Source organism: Notolepis coatsorum, assembly GCF_963971535.1.
Source record: "Notolepis coatsorum genome assembly, chromosome: 11".
Lineage (NCBI taxonomy): Eukaryota > Metazoa > Chordata > Actinopteri > Aulopiformes > Paralepididae > Notolepis > Notolepis coatsorum.
In genome coordinates, this window is record NC_140175.1 from 84,563,769 (window position 1) to 84,586,397 (window position 22,629).

Here is a 22,629-nt window from a genome sequence, read left to right on the forward strand (position 1 = left end):
AGATCGCTGCCTACTTTTCAAGTGCCATCCCTGCTCAAATGTCATTGGTCAATACTATTCGGACTACAAACGGAAACCAGAACGCTTCCAATATCAAAATCTTGTTCCTTGCCTACAGATTCTGCATTCATGCAAATATCCGTTTATAGAGATGACTTATTTAAGCATTACATCATGCGCAGGAGTGGTTTGTGAACAATAAACCATGCCTAGGGGTGGTCGTTAGACCCCCCTAGGCATGGTTTATTGTTCACAAATCACGACTGCAAGTGGTGTAAAGCTTTTATACAACTGCCACATTCATCCAACCTTATTTCTATACAATAAACACACATTAATCGAAGATTTATTGAAAAAACCATCCGCCAGAAAAAGTAGTTCCCACAACTACAAAAAAGACAATTTGCCTCCATGTGGAAGCAGATCGGAAGTGCATCCAACCAACTAACACATCCAACTGTGTATTATTGGAATGATTGAGAGAAGTTGCCTCATGTGGAAGCAGCTTGAAGTGCATCCAACCAACTAACACATCCAACTGTGTATTATTGGAATGATTGATTGAACATTTTATTACCAGATGCAGAATGGGTACAATACAGTACGGCTCAATACACACAATTGTTAAGGGAATGCAGACCTACTTTCCATAGAACTTCATTCTTAGATGCTTCTATAGAAAGTAGGTAAAACAAATTAAAACGTTTTCTTTGCCCTATAGGAAAAAAACTTTTTCTTCGCCCTATTTTTTTATTTATTTTTTTAAACCTACTGTAGAGGGCCTAAACTTAACCAGTTGGAAACCAAGCGTACATTAATAAAATTAGCAATCAATCAATCAATCAACTCAATAGGCCATGCTCACTTAGAACAGCGCAGCACCCAGCTCTCTCTCAGTCTGACTATCCCCCGCGTTGCAGACAGGAGTGTGTGTGTGTGTGTGTGTGTGTGTGTGTGTGTGTGTGTGTGTGTGTGTGTGTGGGGTGTGTGTGGCGGTGGGTGGAGACTAGAGCTAGCGCTGACAGTCAGAGAGAAGGAAAAAGAAATTGAAAAGAAAAATGCAAATGAATCAATCAATCAAATCGCGATTTTTCTTTTGTTCTAGAATGACTCAAGACCCATCAATTACATCATCCAACATTGTTTAAAGGACTAACACATTCGCAGTGACAGAATCGCTTCATATTTAGTCGTTATGGCGCTATCAACATATCCATTTGTTGTCCGCGATCTTGTTTTCTCCCGGAGTGAGCTGGCGGAGTGATATGTGATTCGGTTGTGGGCGGGTCCTGAGCCCAGGACCGTGGATTGTTGCCAATAAAGACGTGTAAATGGACTGTTTCAGCCAATCAGAATCAAGAAATTTGCATGCCGTTGTATAATCTGTGATACCAATGTACTTGGTTTCAAGACATTTGCTTGAAACAAGTGAATATATCTTAAAAAAGCATTCTCAGATTGTGATTTTTTAGTCATATTATTCACAAAACGATTAAAATATGATTTAAACCAGCTAAGATATCTGTCATTGCGATAATTTTAAATATTGTTAGAATATACTGAAATAAACGCACGTATTAACACAAGATAAAATGTTCTCACTGAGCTTGTTTCTTTTGTTTAGTTTTTTTGCAGCGAAGGCTGTCTCTGGGGCAACTGCTCAGTGTTAGTCAGTAAACCGTTAGTGTAAACAGTTATGGCAGCTGTGTGTGGGGTGTAAATCTGTGCACTCACTTGGTCACAGAGGAGATCTTGACTCCGAACACGCCCATGGGCTTCCTCGAAGGCATCCTCTTCAGACTGAACTCCCGGCTGGTGAACTTCACGGAGAGCTTCACCTCCATCTGATCCGGCAAGAAAGGGTTAAAAAATGTAAATGGGACCTATTGTGAAAGTTGTCTTTTCCTGTGTGTTGCATTGTTTTTACAGAATGAGGGGTTGTCCCAACACTGAGAAAATAAAAAAATTGTACATTGTACCCTTTTTTGCAGTTCAGCTGTGACGTACAGTACAGCGTCGATCGGGGTAGAAATACATATCAGATCAACGATCAAATTTATATATAATGTTCTTACCTTGTAACTGATGTAATGCAAAGGAAATAATCCAATTATCTGATTGCCATTTGAAGTACTGGGCGCGGAGGTCCGTGCCACGTTCAACAGCATTGCATATGATTATTTAAACCATGGCCGCACGGCTTGGATCGTCCCAGAAAAAGAAATATACCATTCCCAGTGGAGTGCAATACCAGCCGGAAGGCGTAGGGGGCAGTATTTGCCCTTTTGTGAGCTCCGACCCATTCCCAACGATAACATCAGGCTGGATGGATGAAAATGAATGGATATCGCTAATAAAAGAAATAACGACCAAAACCCGACTATACTCGTGATTGGCGCTCAAGCAATGGCGAGTTAACCCGACTATACTCGTGATTGGCGCTGAATGAGTTAAAACGAGCCACTCAGAATTGCAGCCACAATCGTTAAGTTAATAACGTGTGTATATGTGAGTGTGAAGATATCTTGATAAAATGTGTGTGTACAAGATGACGACTTGTGCGGAAATCTTCTTTTCTACCTAAAGTTTAACCTAAAATATGTTTCTGACAACATTTTAATGACAACATTGCTGTGCTATTGCATATTTGATCTGCAACATCTAGTTTGAAAGTTGGATCTGAACTTCGTTCGCTGGTACAGGCTCGGGCACCGCTGCTAGATGTACGATAATTATGGTATTTGTACGATAAAAGCAGCTCGCTCTTTACAGGCACAGAAACAGCCCATTGAGAAGAGGACTGAAACTGAGAGGTTACAGAGATATAGAGGCTGCTAGAATGCATAATGTGTTTTTTGTTCGTTTGTTTTTGCAAAAAACTTCAAGATTAAGCCTTAACTCATTGACGGCCAAAAACGTAATAACTCGTGTTTCGCCGCCAACCGTTGAGCGCCAAAAACGTAATATCTCATTTTTAGATCCTTTGATCCCCGTTCTACACACACGGCCGGAGCTCTCTGGGCCTCCCTGGCTCATCTGCCTACGTTGGAATTGCAATGACGATCGAATCTCACCAGGTGGCAGTATCGCCTACCTTTTGAACTCTGATAGTCTAGTCTGTCCTGATCCCTTTCTGTCCTGACTCGCTCTGAGGGGGAGGAGCTTTTGCAGAGCAATCGCTAGGAGATCTTCTCGCCTCAAAACCTATAGTTTCCCGTATACACAAGTAATTACATATAAACGAGTAATCGCGATCGCCGATGGGATCATTGGAATTATTCTTTTTGGAGTTCCTTCTGGCTAAGGTAAGGTATATTCTATGTCTATTTTACCGAACCTGAAACATGTTTCTGTAACGATCACAGTGTCGTATTTTACCGGACCTAAACCAAGCTTTTTGTAACGATCGCATTTTCGGGGTAAGACTACCCCCCCCCCTTGATGATTTTGTGAAGACACATGTATATACCTTTGATTTGGAAGTATTTGGGGTTCCAGGCGATCAACCAGAACGCTGTGTGCATATTGCATATTGCATATAACGCGTCATATCTCGCGATCTATGAAAAAAGACTGGATTCTTTTGGAAAGGGGCAATGTTTAGCGTGTAATAGTGCACAAATTACAGTATGTAGAAATGAACTGGTTAGTCAGTGATGCACTATGAACGATGCCTGCCTATGAGCCATACTATTGTCTCCATAGCTATAATACAGAACACACGATGGGTCTGCAAACATTAAGTAAAGATGGGAAAAGGGCGTGGCGCTCAAAAGAGTTAAGTATAGACTTTCAGCTTTACTTTTAGGGTATTTACATCCAAATCAGGTGAACGTTTAAATTACAACAATTTCTATATGTGCCTTCTCCTTTTTACTGTATGTCCCCTTTGACATATAAAAAATATGTCCCCTTTAAATGCTTTGTTGCGCGACACTTTAGACGACTGCGGCTTGACAGAAGTGATGGTGTCATACGACTGAAGGCCTCAGGTATGTCTCAAGTGTGACTATTTGAGTGGTCCACTCACCCCGTCCATGGGTATCACTGTTCTCTGCCAGTCTTTGCCTTGGAGGGTCTGTGGGTCCAGCTAGAAAGATAGAGAAATAAGTAGAAAGAAACAATCGGTCACCAATGTTTCAACACACAAACACAGCGCCGTCTTTCACGGTTTGGTTTTGGGTTGGTGTCATGGATTCAGAACCCGTGCCTGGTCAATGTTTCTTTACAAGCCAGCCTATCTTATTGATCAGTGATCAAGTGGCTTCTTTTCACTCCACAGTTTTCACAATGGTGTCAAGTGTTTCTGAGGGATTAGCACCGGCCGGTCACTAGTGCTAGAGTCAACGGGGAGAGAAACAGTTTATTTATACAGAGGTACTTTCAACCAAGTGGTTCGATTAATCACGTTCGCATGTGACGCACCTTACCGACCAGTGCGACGTCACTACCTGAGTCACTCATGTATGCCCCTAGTGGCAGCTCACAGACATAACACTTTATGTCCAATCAAAGAGTCAGTAAGGCATGATGGATGCTTCTTATCTAAAGAGTGAGAGTGATGGTTTTATTCCACACTGATGCAGCAGCATCGTAAGCAAACGCTAACAGGTGGCTGGTGTTGAGTTTCCACTTGGTAAATGGTAAATGGACTGCACTTATTATAGCACTTTTACAACTTATGCCTCACATTCACACATTCACACACCGAGGGCGGAGGCAACCATGCAAGGTGCCGTTAGGGCAGTTAGGGCTTAAGTGTCTTGCTCAAGGACACTTTGACACGCTGTCGGGAGAAGCTGGAATCGAACCGGGAACCTCACAATTACCAGACAACTTCTAGCCATACTGGCTATGACTCCTCCGGTAAGTTCCAAACCGGCCCTGCTAGTCACTATTTGAACGGGGATGGTAATGGACATTTTTACGGAGCTGGTAGCCAAATGATCCCATTTGGCTAATGTCCAGAATCTTTAGTGTAAGAGTTAAATTAACTCTCTCTCTCTCTCTCTCTCTCACACACGCACGCACGCACGCACACACACACACACACACACACGCACACGCACACGCACACACACACACAGACACACACACACACACACAATACTGCATTAGAAATGTGAAATACAATTATGTGAAACACAATGTGACACAATGAGTCTGCACAGAATATGCTGGACCTCTCGACTGAGAGGCATTTTCTGTCAAATAAGCTGCTCTTCTTTTCTCTTCCTCTTCATCAGACACACCTGCACTCAACCCTCGCACTGGGAAACCATATAACTCCATTTGGATCCAATCCTTTTGGACAGTTCAAAACGTGCAGCTGTGAAGTCAACCCATATCACATGGAGAGTGAATGTGATATATATATCACCAGAAAGACCACGATTTATAGCCTACTCTATCTCGTATAGCTCTGTAGGCCACGCCCTCTGGTGTCTTAACACGGAGAAATAAGCCAGTTCACACGTGCATAGATTAGGGGTGACCGTAACCTGTGAGTAATCCATTACTCGAGTACTCGCCATTTCAACTGAACTCCAGTGGTTTTTGAGGGAACCTTTATCTTATTTATTTTTGGTTACCACCAAAAGTGCTTGTTTTTGCCACTGAAACAGAAATCTCACTCTGAAATCCTGCGAGTTGTTGAGTTGCTGCAGGAAGACAACGCTGTAATCTGTGGAGCATGTGAGGAGGATTCTATTGGATAGTACGCTTAACATCACCGCAAAAACCTTGTTGCGTTGGAATACAGCTAGCTTAGTGTTATGTGTTTGTGCATTTCCAAATTGTGCCAACAACATGTCGCCCACATTGGGTAGCGTTCATGGACTATTAAAACATTAAGCATCAGGTGCGCATTAAACATCAGGTATATTGTGCTGCCATGCTCTTGCATTTAAAAAATAGATTTCCCTAAACAATTACTCAAGCACTACTTGAGTAATTCATGCGAATACTCGACGTACAGTACGCACGCACGCATGCACGCACACACACACACACAAACACACACACAAAGGCAGCAATTACAATAGCAAGATAATAGGGGAGGCACGGTGACACAGTCAGCACTGTTGTCTCACAGCATGAAGGTCCTGGTTTCAAACCTCAGCGAGGGGCCTTTCTGTGTGGAGGTTGTATGTTCTCCCAGTGTTCGCGTGGGTTTCCTCCCACACTATGAAAACACATCCATGCTAGGTTTCCTGCCATTTCCCTTGACCCAAGTACTGGTCCCCTGGGTGCAGCACTGTGTTACTGCCCACTGCTCCTAAATAGTTAGGATGGGTCAAAATGCAGAGGACAATCCATCCATCTATCTATCTATCAACATCATCTCTTCCGTAGTTACCTGTCTCAGCAGGGTACTGCGGACGTGCCCCCACACCCTAGCCCCTCGACCTCCGACCCCGACCACAGTCACGGCGTTAGAGAGCAGCACCATCTCCCCTTTCACCATTATAGTCCTGTTTTTGGCCAAGATGCTGCAGGCCCTCCCCTTCACACCGTCCAAAATCATACCGACTGAGAGACTGGATCAGCCTGGGTTGGAGGAGGGAGAGAGAAGCTAACCAGCCGTCTGGTCTGTAGGTTAGCTAGTGCTTCTCAGCTCAGGCTGGCGTGCCGTAGAACTCGAGTATATCCAGGGGTTGAAGGGACAGGGGGGATATACATGTTATACACATGGCAGCTTAAATGTCTTCTCTGGGCTACCAGCGAGTTGTGTTCTTGCACACAGAGTTCCGGAAAGGAAAGTAAGCCTTCTCCCAGACATTGACAGTGGGTTGAGGGCAAATTCTTTTTTTTAGGGCAAAAACTATCCTCATGACAATTTGGAGCATACGACCAAATAACCCGCTGTGCTGTAGCCAAAACCCGTTAGTATCCGTCCCCGTACAACAGGTCAAGAGGGCAAGGAGCCAGATGTCCTCTTCTCTGTAGTGTTAAAAGTATAGAGGCTACCGCTCCATTGGGACAGGAACCCCTAAATCAACAAGACGATCTTTATCCCGTTGGCCTCCGGCTCAAAAAATGGTATATAAGTGAAGGAAATAAAGGTTGACACTACTCGTTAAGGTCCCACGATCCTCTTCCGGTGCCTTTCTCCCTCTTTATCCTCTTGTTTCTCTCCCTCTTTTCCCCTCGCTTTTGTCCCGTCAGTGCTGTTTAAGCATCAGAGGACTCGGTAGTGAGAGAGAGCTCTGTCGTCCAAGAGTCTCATCCTTTACGCAGTCTCGAAATGCCTAGTAATACTGTTTACATGTACGCAAGTGTCAGGGTGTTACATCAGCCGCGACAGCCCACGCTTGATATGTGGAATGTATATCAAACGCGGGAGAGAGACTGACATCTCACACTCTGTGTCCCTGTCTCTTCCCCCCCTTTCTCCATCTCTGTCGCTCCCGTCCTCAAACCTCCTTCCTCTTTCACCCTCTCCTCCTCTTGTCCGTTAGTCTGCTAATCTACCTGCTCGGCTTAGTATAAGCTGCAGGACACACAGACAGAGAATAACTACATACTACTACTGAGTACTGTATAAAGTGTTAGGGTATTTGTGTTTTACTACTTTATTTGTATATTTCCATTTGAGGGGACTTTATACTTCTGCTACATTGCAATGTAAATACCACTCCACTACATTTAAAGAAAAAAATTAAAGGCATACAAAGTAGTTTCAGTCACTAGCGGTTGCTAGAGCGCCACAAAAACAATGTGGTGCTTTACCGTCGAACTATCAGATCAAACTGTCCAACTAGGCATTGTAGATCAAATATGACTCAAGATCCAGCTATATCATATCAAACCTACCACTAAAAATGTTGTCGGAACCATATTTTATGTCCAACTTTTGATAGAAAGAGAGAAGGTTGACAAGCGGGAGCAGAGAACCACAGACTGCCTGCCAGCAGCACATTTATCAAATCAGGTGCGTTCCAACGCGGAGATAATAGCAAGTAGATACATGCCTGCAAAGTGCACATAACATGCACATAACATGCACTCACTGCCCAAATGTTTACGTCCAGAAACGTCCCGAACAGCAGAATAAGAGAATACAAGCAGAGGGAAGGGTCTCTGCAGATAAAGATACTACCACACACACACACACACACACACACACACACACACACACACACACACACACACACACACACACACACACACACACACACACACACACACACACACACACACACACACACACACACACACACACACACACACACACACACACACACACACACACACACACACACACACACACACACACACACACACACACACACACACACACACAGAGAGCAGCAGGTTTATACTGTTAAGGCTGCCAGGATGACGAGTTGATCCCCATCATATGGTATGATGACTCTGAGCTTAAGCTGCTCTGTGTGTACAGTCTGTGCGCATATGTGTACAGTATGTTTGTGTGTGTGTGTGTGTGTGTGTGTGTGTGTGTGTGTGTGTGTGTGTGTGTGTGTGTGTGTGTGTGTATGTGTGTGTGTGTATATGTGTGTGTGTGTGTTTACATATCTGACTGCATTTATAATGTCCCTTGCCTGTTTGTAATAATATGCAGAAATAAATAAATCATCCAGATGGAAGCAGAGGAGGACTGATCATTTCTCCTGATAAAATCATAGACCAGGGATTAGTGTCACATCCCTTTAAGATCCCATTCATGGTTTAAGATACGATAAGATAAGATAAGATAAGATAAGATAAGATAAGATAAGACATTTCTTTATTGATCTCCTTGGGGAAATTCTTGGGACAAAGGAATGTGTCTTTATGGTCATATTCAGGGTTTACTGTAGGAATGTGTCTTTAAGATCATATTCAGGGTTTACTGTAGGAATGTGTCTTTATGGTCATATTCAGGGTGTACTGTAGGAATGTATCTTTAAGATCATATTCAGGGTTTACTGTAGGAATGTGTCTTTATGGTCATATTCAGGGTGTACTGTAGGAATGTGTCTTTAAGATCATATTCAGGGTTTACTGTAGGAATGTGTCTTTATGGTTATATTCAGGGTGTACTGTAGGAATGTGTATTTATGGTTATAGTCAGGGTTTACTGTAGGAATGTGTCTTTAAGATCATAGTCAGGGTTTACTGTAGGAATGTGTCTTTAAGGTTATATTCAGGGTTTACTAGGAATGTATTAATATTTATGTAATATTTAAGGTAAATATGAGAAGACAGTGTATTATGTACAACACCGTATGTATGCAGGATAGACTTCTACCATAACTACCACTGTAGTACTAATACAGATGCAGGATAGATGACTTCTATGTTTTTCTTTTTTAGATTTTTTTTCTTATTGTTTTTTTTTTACCGGGCAGTCCGGTAGAGAGAGAGAGGAAGTATGGAAGGATAGGGGGGGAAGACATTCGGCAAAGGTCGCCCCATAGATGACTTCTACCCTGGCTACCACTGTAGTACTAATATAGATATAGGAGGACTTATACCACTGTACACAGGTATGGAATAATGTAGGAAGAAGAGGTTGAGGAAGGGACACAAACATAAATACTTTATTGACTAAAAGTGCTTCAACCCAAAAGGGCCTTCATCATTTATTTAGTCAATAAAGTGTTAAAGTAATAAAGAAGCTGTAATCCAGCGGGCGGCTATTCCTTTCCTTCAGTCTTCACCTGGCTGTGTCCTGCACCACCTGGATGTGCCGCACTGCTACTCTACTGTGCAATGAAACACTGGTAAAAAAATATATAAAAAATAACAAATCAATAAAAAGGCTGTGAGAACGGGTAAGGCAGTAAAGAAGACGAGAAAGAAGTGAGACGACGGAGTTTGATCCCGATCGGAGGTGAACAATAAAGGAAGGAAAGCGAAGGATGAGACAGAGTGATAAACGTGTGGAACGGAGATGATGGAACGATATGGCGGAAAACAACAATAAAGCCTATAAAAGACGGTAAAGACAGACGAGAGAAGGAACACAGCCAGACAATAAAGGCAGAGAGTAAGAGGAAGAGAGAGAAGAGAGAGAGAAAAGAGAGAGAAGGCTCCGCAGGGAGACAGCAAGGTGTGTTATGTTAGGAGAGCTGTTAGGATAAGCCCCCTGAGCTGCTCTCTAAACTGATAGTCTGTTTTGTTGGCTGACATCATCCTTCAGTTGGCATGGTGACAGCCGAGTATTACCATGGCAACCACTAGAGGGGGCAGTGTGTCCATTATATTTTGTGGTTTGAGGTGGAAGACAAAAGGCACTTTCTCACAGCAGGTATGGACCCTTTGCGCTGTTTGTAAACGACGATGACAGTTTGGAGACTAAATTAAACCGTGCCTTTCATCTTTTTGGGGAGAGAGTCCAGGGGGCATTGTGGATGAAAGTGTGCAATGTCCTGGCGACCTGTCCTCGCTGAAGCGCTTCCAAAAGATGCCCGGTTTGGTTTGGGAAGCTGAGTTTTGCCTACAAGATGACGCTGGCCAGAGAGGGAGCCTATAGGGAGGCGTAGTGGTTACGTCATTGTTGTTTCCGACACGGTCCACCTCGCTTGAAATTGCAATGTATTTCCAATGGACACATTTCTAAATCGTCTCGTTTAAAACAAATAAAGCATGAACATTGGCACGGTGCACCTTCCTGTGTGTATTCATCCACAATCTATAGCTCAACATGAAACAATTCGCAATGAATCGTAAAATAATTACGTATACTTTTATTTCAACCAAAAATGCTTAAACAATAATGTTAGTGGTAGAAGGGAACTCATTTTGTGCAAAAATGGAAAGCTTGCCAATGTTCCTGAGGCAGATTTATTACAATAGCCAATATAATAAATTTTCCCAATGATAAATCCCTATACGGGTGGACCGTGCGGGAAACTAAAGTGACGTCAGACTACACCTCCCTATAGGGAGGCCGTTACAGAGAACTGAAGCACCTGCTTTGATCTGACACCTGGGCGGTGTACCGTTCCTGGCTAATACACGTACACACTCAGTACACACGTACACACTCAACCACACACGCACAAGCACACACTCATGCATGCACACATGCACATTCATGTATTCATGCCACATACATACACAAATACACACACGCACACGCACACACACACACACACACACACACACACACACACACACACACACACACACACACACACACACACACACACACACACACACACACACCTACAAGTCCCTAAGGGCCACAGCTGCAGGCCAGGGTTGCCATGGCGACTAGGTTGCCAGATCTCTTTAAGCCAGTGATATGAAGTTCTTACAGAAGCTACAGTCTGGTTCAACCTGGGGTCAGTCACAGTGTGTGTGTGTGTGTGTGTGTGTGTGTGTGTGTGTGTGTGTGTGTGTGTGTGTGTGTGTGTGTGTGTGTGTGTGTGTGTGTGTGTGTGTGTGTGTGTGTGTGTGTGTGTGTGTGTGTGTGTGTGTGTGTGTGTGTGTGTGTGTGTGTGTGTGTGTGTGTGTGTGTGTGTGTGTGTGTGTGTGTGTGTGTGGTATTCACAACATGGCCTTTTACAAGGACAACAGTGTGTTTATCTGCAGGGCCTCAGGAGGCCTGAGCCTCCATAATAACCTTTACACAAACTGCCCCGTAACACAGGGTTCACGCCAGGAGACTCGTCCCTGTGGACACTCACATGCTGTGGACACACGCACCGTGTCTCAGCAGGGGACACCACAAGTCAACGTATTCCAACGTGAGCATTATAAAGTGCCTCCTCATATTCACCTCATGTCTCTAGACCAGCAGTTCTCAAACTCGCGCATTGGCATGTAAAAAAAAGAAATCAAGAATTTTTTTTTTTTTTTTATATATGTTCTGGCAACATATTTTGGCTAAGTAAATATGCCTAGTTTTATAAATGTGTATTGATAACATAGTGCTATAATACACATTTCTAATAAATATGCATGATCAAGTTCAACAACGTGTGCTTTTATTTTGATATTCCTTAATTCCACTCCTGGCCGGCGCTTATTTATGTCCACTCCTCACGTGCGCGTGACCGTGACACAGTATCTAGTTGAGGTATAATTATACATATTATTTTGCCCATTTTGAATGCGAAACGGAAAGCCACAGTAAGTTGTTCATCTTCACACTTACATTTGTTACTACCATATAGATGTATTATTTATTGGCTTTGGGAATATCCACACTAGCTACAGTAGCTGCTGTAGCATCGCTGCCATCAAGGTCAGCAGCAGGAAGCCGTGGAAGAGGGCGGGACGGGACGAGGTGACTGGTGGAGACGAGGCGAGGCAACGTTAGGACTTCTTACGATGTCATTTGTCTCCCGGTCATCTCCATGACGACACTTAAGACGTCCTCTCCTCATTATTCCATGTCCTTCCCACATGATGTGGTCGACTGCTCTTACTGTAGTGTAGAGTAACTGGTGGCAGTCACATTATTTAAATAACAACCGAGTCTTTGATGTAACGGAAATCATACTGGAGGAGCAGCATGTATACTGTATGGTAAACGTATTATTTAAATGAGAACTGGGTGTTTTCAACAACCCATAATAGAAATCATCCTGATAATATAATGGTGGTTGTTCATGTTCTTCATCAATGAATGGAGTTTATCTATCTAGTAATGTATTCATCAGTAGTAGTGGTGATGTGATTCCTACTGGGAGCAGTCTTTTGCTCTTGATGCATCCGCTGCTGTATTTACCACTAGTACTGTACATAATGTACTGTCTCAATACTGTATTTACCACTACTACTGTACATAATGTACTGTCTCAATACTGTATTTACCACTACTACTGTACATAATGTACTGTCTCAATACTGTATTTACCACTAGTACTGTACATAATGTACTGTCTCAATACTGTATTTACCACTACTACTGTACATAATGTAATGTCTCAATACTGTATTTACCACTAGTACTGTACATAATGTACTGTCTCAATACTGTATTTACCACTAGTACTACTACATAATGTACTGTCTCAATACTGTATTTACCACCACTACTACTGTACATAATGTACTGTCTCAATACTGTATTTACCACTAGTACTACTACATAATGTACTGTCTCAATACTGTATTTACCACTAGTATTACTACATAATGTACTGTCTCAATACTGTATTTACCACTAGTACTGTACATAATGTACTGTCTCAATACTGTATTTACCACTAGTACTACTGTACACAATGTACTGTCTCAATACTGTATTTACCACTAGTACTACTGTACATAATGTACTGTCTCAATACTGTATTTACCACTAGTACTACTACATAATGTACTGTCTCAATACTGTATTTACCACTAGTACCACTACATAATGTACTGTCTCAATACTGTATTTACCACTAGTACTACTACATAATGTACTGTCTCAATACTGTATTTACCACTAGTACTACTGTACATAATGTACTGTCTCAATACTGTATTTACCACTAGTACTGTACATAATGTACTGTCTCAATACTGTATTTACCACTAGTACTACTACATAATGTACTGTCTCAATACTGTATTTACCACTAGTACTACTACATAATGTACTGTCTCAATACTGTATTTACCACTAGTACTACTACATAATGTACTGTCTCAATACTGTATTTACCACTAGTACCACTACATAATGTACTGTCTCAATACTGTATTTACCACCGTAAAAACATCCTACTTTCACCTCCGCAACATCGCAAAATCCGTCACTGCCTCCCCCCCCCCGCTGCTGAATCCCTCATTCACGCCTTCATCTCCTCCCGCCTGGACTACTGCAACTCCCTCCTCACTGGTATCACCTCCCGCTCCCTCCATAAACTGCAAATGGTCCAAAATTCAGCGGCCCGCCTCCTCACTAACACCCGGTCCCGCGAACACATCACTGTCTCCTGTCCTCCACTCCCTCCACTGGCTCCCGATCAAACACCGCATTAACTTTAAAACACTACTCCTCACCTTCAAAGCCCTCCACAGCCTGGCCCCCCCTACCTGATTGATCTCCTTCTCCCCTACCGCCCCACCCGTTCCCTCCGGTCCTCCTCCACTGCCTCCCTCACTGTCCCGACATCCAAGCTTAAAAACTTCGGAGATCGGGCCTTCTCTCGCACTGCACCCCGACTCTGGAACTCCCTCCCCCAGTCCATCAGAGACTCCCCTACACTCTCCACCTTCAAAGCTCACCTCAAAACCCACCTGTTCTCCCTTGCCTTCAACCCCCCCCACCCCTAAACCCCCCCCCCCCCCCCCCCTCCATCCTGATTGATATCTGTCTCCAGTCTTTTTTTTTTTTTTTTGCTATCAGGCTGTCTCCCCTGTTCCCCCCATGGTCTCATGTTCCTTTTGTTTTTGTTTCTTTGTTGTTTTTGTTTTTGTTTCTTTGCTTTCGTTTCTTTGTTTGTACCCCTGCTCCCGACTACTGTCAGCGACTTCGGGTTATTGAGAAGCGCTATATAAATTAAATTAATTATTATTATTATTATTAGTACTACTACATAATGTACTGTCTCAATACTGTATTTACCACTAGTACTGTACATAATGTACTGTCTCAATACTGTATCACTAGTACCACTACGTAATGTACTGTCTCAATACTGTATTTACCACTAGTACTACTACTTAATGTACTGTCTCAATACTGTATTTACCACTAGTACTACTACATAATGTATTGTCTCAATACTGTATTTACCACTAGTACTACTACTTAATGTACTGTCTCAATACTGTATTTACCACTAGCAGTGTTGGGACTAACGCGTTACAAAGTAACGCGTTACAGAAACGAAGTTACTTTTTGCCGCAACTAGTACTCTAACGCATTACTTTTGAAATTCAGTAACGCTACTTACGTTACTGAATGGTTTGTTAGTTCGTTACTGCGTTCTTTTTATGTAGATTCATAGCGAGCGTCCTTATTTCGCCTGCGTTTGTTTTGTTTACTGTAGACTGAAAGGCGCTATATAAAACGAAGTATTATTATTATTATTATTTCTTTCCGTAGCCTCATTCTGGTTTCGCACTTCTGATTGGCCACTGACGTTCTGAAAGAAATAGGCGCTCTCTACAGTAAACAACAAGAGGACGCTCGCTATGAATCTACATAATAAGAACGCAGTAATAATAACGAACTAACAAACCATTTAGCAACTACTTGGAGAGATAATTAATATACAACATGGAAACGAGATAAAGAACATGTTTGAAGGGCTGCTGGAGTCAACTGGACTAACGTTACATCTCGACCACCGCAGACTGGTGACGGTGAGTGCAATGTGTTCACTGAAACTCAAGATCAACGGATTTTGACTGTACAAAATCTGCCAGGGAATCTCATAATACTAATCAAACAATATAAATATAGTCCTTTCATGCACAATTGATATCCTAACTATTCTAACGTTGCAATGCTTTGATAACAACGCTGCAAGATGGTTATGAATGAATTAATGAATGGATGAATGAATGAATGAATGAAAACTTTATTTAACAGATTGCAGAATGGGTACAATACAGTACGGCTCAATACATACAATTGTTAAGGGGATGCAGACCTGAGAAAGACGTTTGTCTTGTTTCCATCAGGGTCCCCCATTTTCAATTCATATAGACATTTATGACATACACAACATACATGACATTTATGGCATAGGGACATATAGGTATTTAGTACTGATACATTTGTGACATAAACGGTATTCCAATATACAGTACTGTTACCCCTAGATCCTGACAGAGTATATACATATGATGGGGAGGGGACTGTACATTAGGAGGGGGTGGGTGGGTGGGAGAGAAATATACATACAGCGGGGAGGGAATATATAATGAAACGCTCTAGACCACATTGCTTAGCAGAGTTCGGTGATGTGAATGGAAACTGTCAAGTTGATCAACCGATTTTGAGTATATGGGGCATGGGACTTGAGCAATTTTTTTTTTTTTTTTTTTTTTAAATAACTAAATAGTTACTTTTCACAGTAACTCATTACTTTTGGGTGTAAGTAACTAGTACAGTAACGAAGTTACTTTGAAATGAAGTAACTAGTAAAGTAACTGAGTTACTATTTTTCAGTAACTAGCACAACACTGACCACTAGTACTACTACTTAATGTACTGTCTCAATACTGTATTTACCACTAGTACTACTACATAATGTACTGTCTCAATACTGTATTTACCACTAGTACTACTACATAATGTACTGGTCTCAATACTGTATTTACCACTAGTACTACTACATAATGTACTGTACTGTCTCAATACTGTATTTACCACTAGTACTACTACATAATGTACTGTACTGTCTCAATACTGTATTTACCACTAGTACCGCTGGTTGATGTACTGTAGTTACCGCTAGTACCACTGGGTGATGTACTGTACTGTACCACTAGGTGGTGGTGTTCTTACCGGTATCTGTCCCTTGCCCATGATGCGGTCAGTGTTGTCTGCATCCTCTCTGTTCTGTCTTCCCTTGTTGTAGCACTTCTCATAACACAGCAGCCTCAGGGTCTGCGAGCCCTCCAGCTCCATCTCAAACTCCTGGAGAGAGAGAGAGAGAGAGAGAGAGAGAGAGAGAGAGAGAGAGAGAGAGAGAGAGAGAGAGAGAGAGAGAGAGAGAGAGAGAGAGAGAGAGAGAGAGAGAGAGAGAGAGAGAGAGAGAGAGAGAGAGAGAGAGAGAGAGAGAGAGAGAGACAGACAGACAGACAGACAGACAGACAGACAGACAGACAGACAGACAGACAGACAGACAGACAGACAGACAGACAGACAGACAGACAGACAGACAGACAGACAGACAAAGCATTGAGATTAGATGTTGCTTGGAGGAGATAAGATAAGATAAGATAAGATAAGATATTCCTTTATTGATCCCCTTGGGGAAATTCCGGCGTCATAGCAGCATGGGGGAGGGAAGGTACAGGCATGGGCAGGGTAATACTAGTAGAAAGACATAAATATAGGGAATAAAACTGAATATAAAAAGATGAGAAAAATAAACAGTGGAAACAAAGATGCAGATGATGGTCTATATTCCCTATCGGTTATAATTATATGTTACAATAAATATAGGCAATAACGGATTTGAATCTGAATGTGTGTAAGAAAGAGTAAAAATAAACAGTATACACAAGGTGCAGTATACAGAGAGAGAGAGGGGGGGGGGGTCAGGGATAGACAGAGAACCAGAAAGACATACAATGAGGAGAGAGAGAGAGAGAGAGAGAGAGAGAGAGAGAGAGAGAGAGAGAGAGAGAGAGAGAGAGAGAGAGAGAGAGAGAGAGAGAGAGAGAGAGAGAGAGAGAGAGAGAGTGACGATAGCTCTGTTCTACCTGTGTAACCCTGTTGTCTATGTAGCCATATTGTCAGCAGGAGCGATACTACTCAGCTGATTAAGATTCCTTCTAATTATGTAGATGAGAGCTCTGCACATGGTCCGTATCCTGTAGAGACCGCCTATCTTCAATTCTGCCAATTTACTGTAATTGAAAGTTGGCATTGGGTCCATTTACATGCTCATTAATATTCAGAGATTATCCGGGACACTGGAATAGTCTGTCTATGAGTTGGCGGTGTGTGTGTGTAATGTAAACGTATGCTCTTTAAACCAGCAGGGATAAACTCACATCCCCTGACTATGATTGTTGGGATCTCTGTTGATATTATCCAGGATGCTGAAGCATGTCAACAGCGTATCATGTTTACAGTAAATGAATGGTTTGCTGTTGGTGTTTTGTGGTCTGTGTGAGTTCCGTTTCCATGGTAATGCCTGAACTATTCCATTTACTCATGTGTATGGGGCAAATGGGTAACCAAGGAAACTATAAAAGAAGGAAGGGTCATCACATCAGAATACCAGCATTCTATGCTCTGCTCGGTGCCAGTTCTATTGAAGCCTGTATTAATATTCATAATATACAAGCTATCTGAGGAAATATACTGTACCAATATCAACCAATATATCAAACATTAGCTAGTTAACGATGTAACACATTTTCGATGATTCTGACCGAGGTAATAACCTGTTTAAATGTTGATGGCTGATCCCATTCAACTCAATGTCAGTCGAACTGAACGTTTTCACACTTGGCACCAATGTGCGCTCACGCGGTACACGGTGACGTGATGACCCTTCCTTCTTTCATAGTTTCCTTGTGGGTAGCGGGGATATGTAAAGGAGAGAACCATCATATCGGCAGTCGGCTAAAATGGTAAATGGTGCATTTATATGGTACTTTTATCCAAAGCACTTTACAATTTTGTTCCTCACATTCACCCATTGACTCACACATTCACACACCGACGGCGGAGGCAACCATGCAAGGTGCCAACCTGCTCATCGGGAGCAGTTAGGGGTTAAGTGTCTTGCTCAAAGACACTTTGACACGCTGCCTGAGAATCTAACCGGGAACCTTCCGATTACCAGACGACCGCTCTACCTCCTGAGTCACTGTCGCCCCCATTAATGAATCTATCTCAAGCCCTGCCATCTTTTCTTCAACTTCGTTTGTCCAAGGGAAGTGACAGTTAAGATAAGATATTCCTTTATTGATCCCTGTGGGGAAATTCGGTTGTGATTGGAGGAACAAGGAAAGAGGGCGGGACGTGAGATAGGTAAATTGGTGAGGTAAGTGGCTGGCAATGCCTGGAGCAACAAGGAGAGGAGGTGTCATTGTGCTCTCTCTTGAACTCACCCCCATTCAATAAGGGTTCAATAAGTCAAGACCCTGTGAGTTTATGTACTAAAGTACTTTTAGTTTTCCATGACCTTGTCCAGGACGTTTGGCTAGCATCTGGAATATCAATGTGCATGTTGTCTCACATGTGGAAATGTTTCCTATAGGGAGGTGTAGTGGTTACGTCATTGTTTCCGGCCGGTCCACCTCGCTTGAAATTGCAATGTATTTCCAATGGACACATTTCTAAATCGTCTAGTTTAAAACAAATAAAGCATGAACATTGGCATGGTGTACCTTTCTGTGTGTATTCATCCCCAATCTATAGCTCAACATGAAACAATTCGCAATTAATCGTAAAATAATTACGTATAATTTTACGTAATTAAAAAATGCTTAAACAATAATGTTAGTGATAGAAGGGAACTCATTTTGTGCAAAAATGGAAAGCTTGCCAATGTTCCTGAGGCAGATTTATTACAATAGCCGATAATAAATTTTCCCAATGATAAATTCCTATACGGGTGGACCGCGCGGGAAACTAAAGTGACGTCAGACTACACCTCCCCATTGGGACCAACCATCATCATGCAGTTTAAGATATCAGAGAAGAATATCAACAAGCTCCATTCTCCATTCCTGTAGTGTTGACTGTATGGAGGTACAGGGCTTTGGCAGGTCACTAAGGATATGGTTTACACATGTTCTAGGGCCCACATGCGGTTTATTGAGCAGACACCCAGGTGCGTTCAAGATACACTATACGACCGGGGTGCCCATGTACATGTCAAAATACTTCCCAAAGGTCAGTGAATACCACAACCACTACACCAGAGGAAGCTCAACAAATCATGTTAAACCCAGATTCGGCTCAAACAAGGGACTAAACACGTTTCGCAATTATGCCACAACAATGTGGAACGCCCTACCCAAAGCTGTAAAGGAATGTGAATCCCTGCCCACATTCAAAACCGCTCTTAAAGAGCACCTACGGGAGGCTGCAATTCGAAACTGGCGACCGTAAATGCCCAAAACCCCCACCACCTCCTAATAGACAGTCTCCTCCCCACCGCATGTATATATTCCCTCCCCGCCGTATGTATATTTCCCTCCCACCCACCCACCCCCTCCTAATGTACAGTCCCCTCCCCATCATATGTATATACTCTGTCAGGATCTAGGGGTAACAGTACTGTATATTTGAATACCGCTTATGTCACAAATGTATCAGTACTAAATACCTATATGTCCCTATGCCATAAATGTCATGTATGTTGTGTATGTCATAAATGTCTATATGAATTGAAAATGGGGGACCCTGATGGAAACAAGACAAACGTCTTTCTCTGGTCTGCATCCCCTTAACAATTGTATGTATTGAGCCGTACTGTATTGTACCCATTCTGCAATCTGTTAAATAAAGTTTTCATTCATTCATTCATGATGAATCTGAAGGCAGGGTGATAGACATACAGTATATCGATATTTTATTTCATTTTTATTTTTGTTATTATTATTATTATTATTATTATTTATTATTATTATTATTATTATTATTATTATTATTATTATTATTATTATTATTATTATTATTATTATTATTATTATTATTATTATTATTATTATTATTATATAGGTTTTGTGTGGGTTTCTTCTAATTGGTTTTATTTAATTAAATCAGTTTTTATTTGAGTATGTATTCTAGTTTATCTTAGTTCATCTAGTGTTGAAGACCTGAGTACTGTATCCCGTGCTTCCATGTCAATGGAAAAATGACAATAAACATAACTTTGACTTTGACTGTCTCCTACCTCGTTCCATTTGGGTTCAGTGGTGTAGCGGTAGACTCTCGTCTTGGCTTTGTTGATGAAGAAGCCGAACGAGTCCACCTCTAACGTGCAGTAGAGATCTGAGAGGGAGACCAGGGTGGAAGAGAAGGTCATGTCTCAGGGACTGGGTAGGGGAGAGGTGGAACATTTTCAATGGAGCAAAGTATCTGGGTCCATATTATTCTGATCTAGAGTCAGCTTTCTGTCTGTTGAGTTTGCATGAGGTAATCATCGACCTTTATTTATTCTCGAAATTACAATTGAGGTCACCCTCATTTTCAATGTAGTCGAGACTTTACAGACATTTCAATGCACACATTTCTACAATATAACAATAATAAATATGAATAGCTATCTACATAGTACTCTCAGTCCAGAGTGCACCACAGCAATTAGTATACATTTTTTTTTAAAGAAAATAAAAATGAACATGGGCATAAAATCAGCACACAAATTGACAAAATAAAAATTGCATAAACTTCAGACATAAGAATAGGTATAAAAGACTATAAAAGTAGTGTAATGTAGACGTGCAGATTTAAGAATAGGCATAAAATAAGTACAATAGTATAATGTCGCTCGAAGGCATGTGAACCCCCCCCGGAACAGTCAGTCCCCCGAACACCCCACACATCAATCCCCACCAAATCCCCATCCAAGACAAACCCCGATAAAGCACGCCATGACCGAAGGAAAACACAAACAGCCCGCGCGCCACTCACACCGCCATGCACGGCGATGGAAATGCCAACCCCACGGGCCGCTCCATCTACCCCAGCCCCGGCACCTCCGCCACCACAAGGAAAACCAGCGAACACCACGCCCCCACCCCCTAAACTCCACAGAGGAGTAATGAAGACATTTGTTACTGGTCACTGATCTAGAGTCAGCTTTCTGTCTGTTGAGTTTGAATAAGGTCATGAAGACAGGTGTTCCTGGTCACTGATCTAGAGTCAGCTTTAAGTCTGTTGAGTTTGAATAAGGTCATGAAGACAGGTGTTCCTTGTCACTGGCCCCAGATCAGCACTCCTACTCTGGAGAGCATTGGGAATATGGCCCCTGTGTTGATACTTCAATATGGTTTGAAGACCATCCCATTATAGATACTATTCTTTGTTGAATAACCACATGATTATAAAACAAAACAGAAATGTATAATTTTATAAAGAGTAAATACATTTCTGTGTGACATTTGTATATGTCATTGTATTATGTATGTATTATGTATTATGTATGTGTTACATATAAATACTGCCCTTTATTTGTATGTGTCTGTCTTCCCATGTAAGAAGAGGAATAAAAACCATATGGTCACTGAACGGTGGCACGCTCACAACAATGTGTGACTGTGCACTGTCATGATTTATGTGCATTTTAAGTGTATTTCTGTAGCCAATATTGACTGATGCTCTGATTTCATTTATTTTTCAACATGGATATATTGCATTTTGGAATGAAATCCTTCATTTCTGCTGATGTTTGCAGAGAGTGCCTTGTTAATAGGCAGAGTGACTCACTCAGACTCTGTTTGAGACCCGAGGCAGAGTGGATGATAACATTCAGGAAACCATGTAGGCCAGGAGACTCATCCTCTGGAAAAACAGAGAGAGAGGGGGGAGAAAGAGAGAGAGATTAAGAGAGAGATTAAGAGAGAGAAAGAGAGAGAGAGAGAGATTATGAAGGGAGAGAGATGAAGAGAGGGGGAAAGAGAGAGAGAGAAATATATGAAATAGAGAAATATGAGAGAGAGACAGATAGAGAGGGAAAGAGATATGAGGAGAGAGAGATGAAGAGAGGAGGAAAGAGAGAGAGAAATATATGAGATAGAGAAATATGAGAGAGAAAGATGAAGAGAGAGAGAGAGAGGGGGAGAAAGAGGGAGAGGGAGGGAAAGAGAGAGAGGGATGAAGAGAGAGAGATGAAGAGAGAGAGAGAGGTATGCAGAATCCTGTTTATATTGGAACACTGTCAAGCAAATGAAAACATGAAGAGAAAAAGAGACAGTTCATATAAAATGGTCATTTTCAGCCGAGCTGCTTTTCAACACGAGATGGCTTCATATCACAACACATGTTGCACATCCTAGCCTAGCTTAGCACAAATGAATGGACGCGGACACAGACCA

General features: G+C 42.0%; 1 protein-coding gene across 1 annotated transcript in view; it reads right to left on the reverse strand.

The window, feature by feature from the left end:
• LOC311237277 (breakpoint cluster region protein-like) overlaps positions 1-22,629 on the reverse strand; it is a 125,171-nt gene that overhangs the window by 7,861 nt on the left and 94,681 nt on the right. The window contains 5 exon segments of the mRNA XM_084325081.1: positions 1,735-1,844; positions 4,031-4,090; positions 16,409-16,540; positions 20,487-20,584; positions 22,022-22,096. Of these exon segments, the coding sequence (XP_084181207.1) occupies positions 1,735-1,844; positions 4,031-4,090; positions 16,409-16,540; positions 20,487-20,584; positions 22,022-22,096 (475 nt within the window).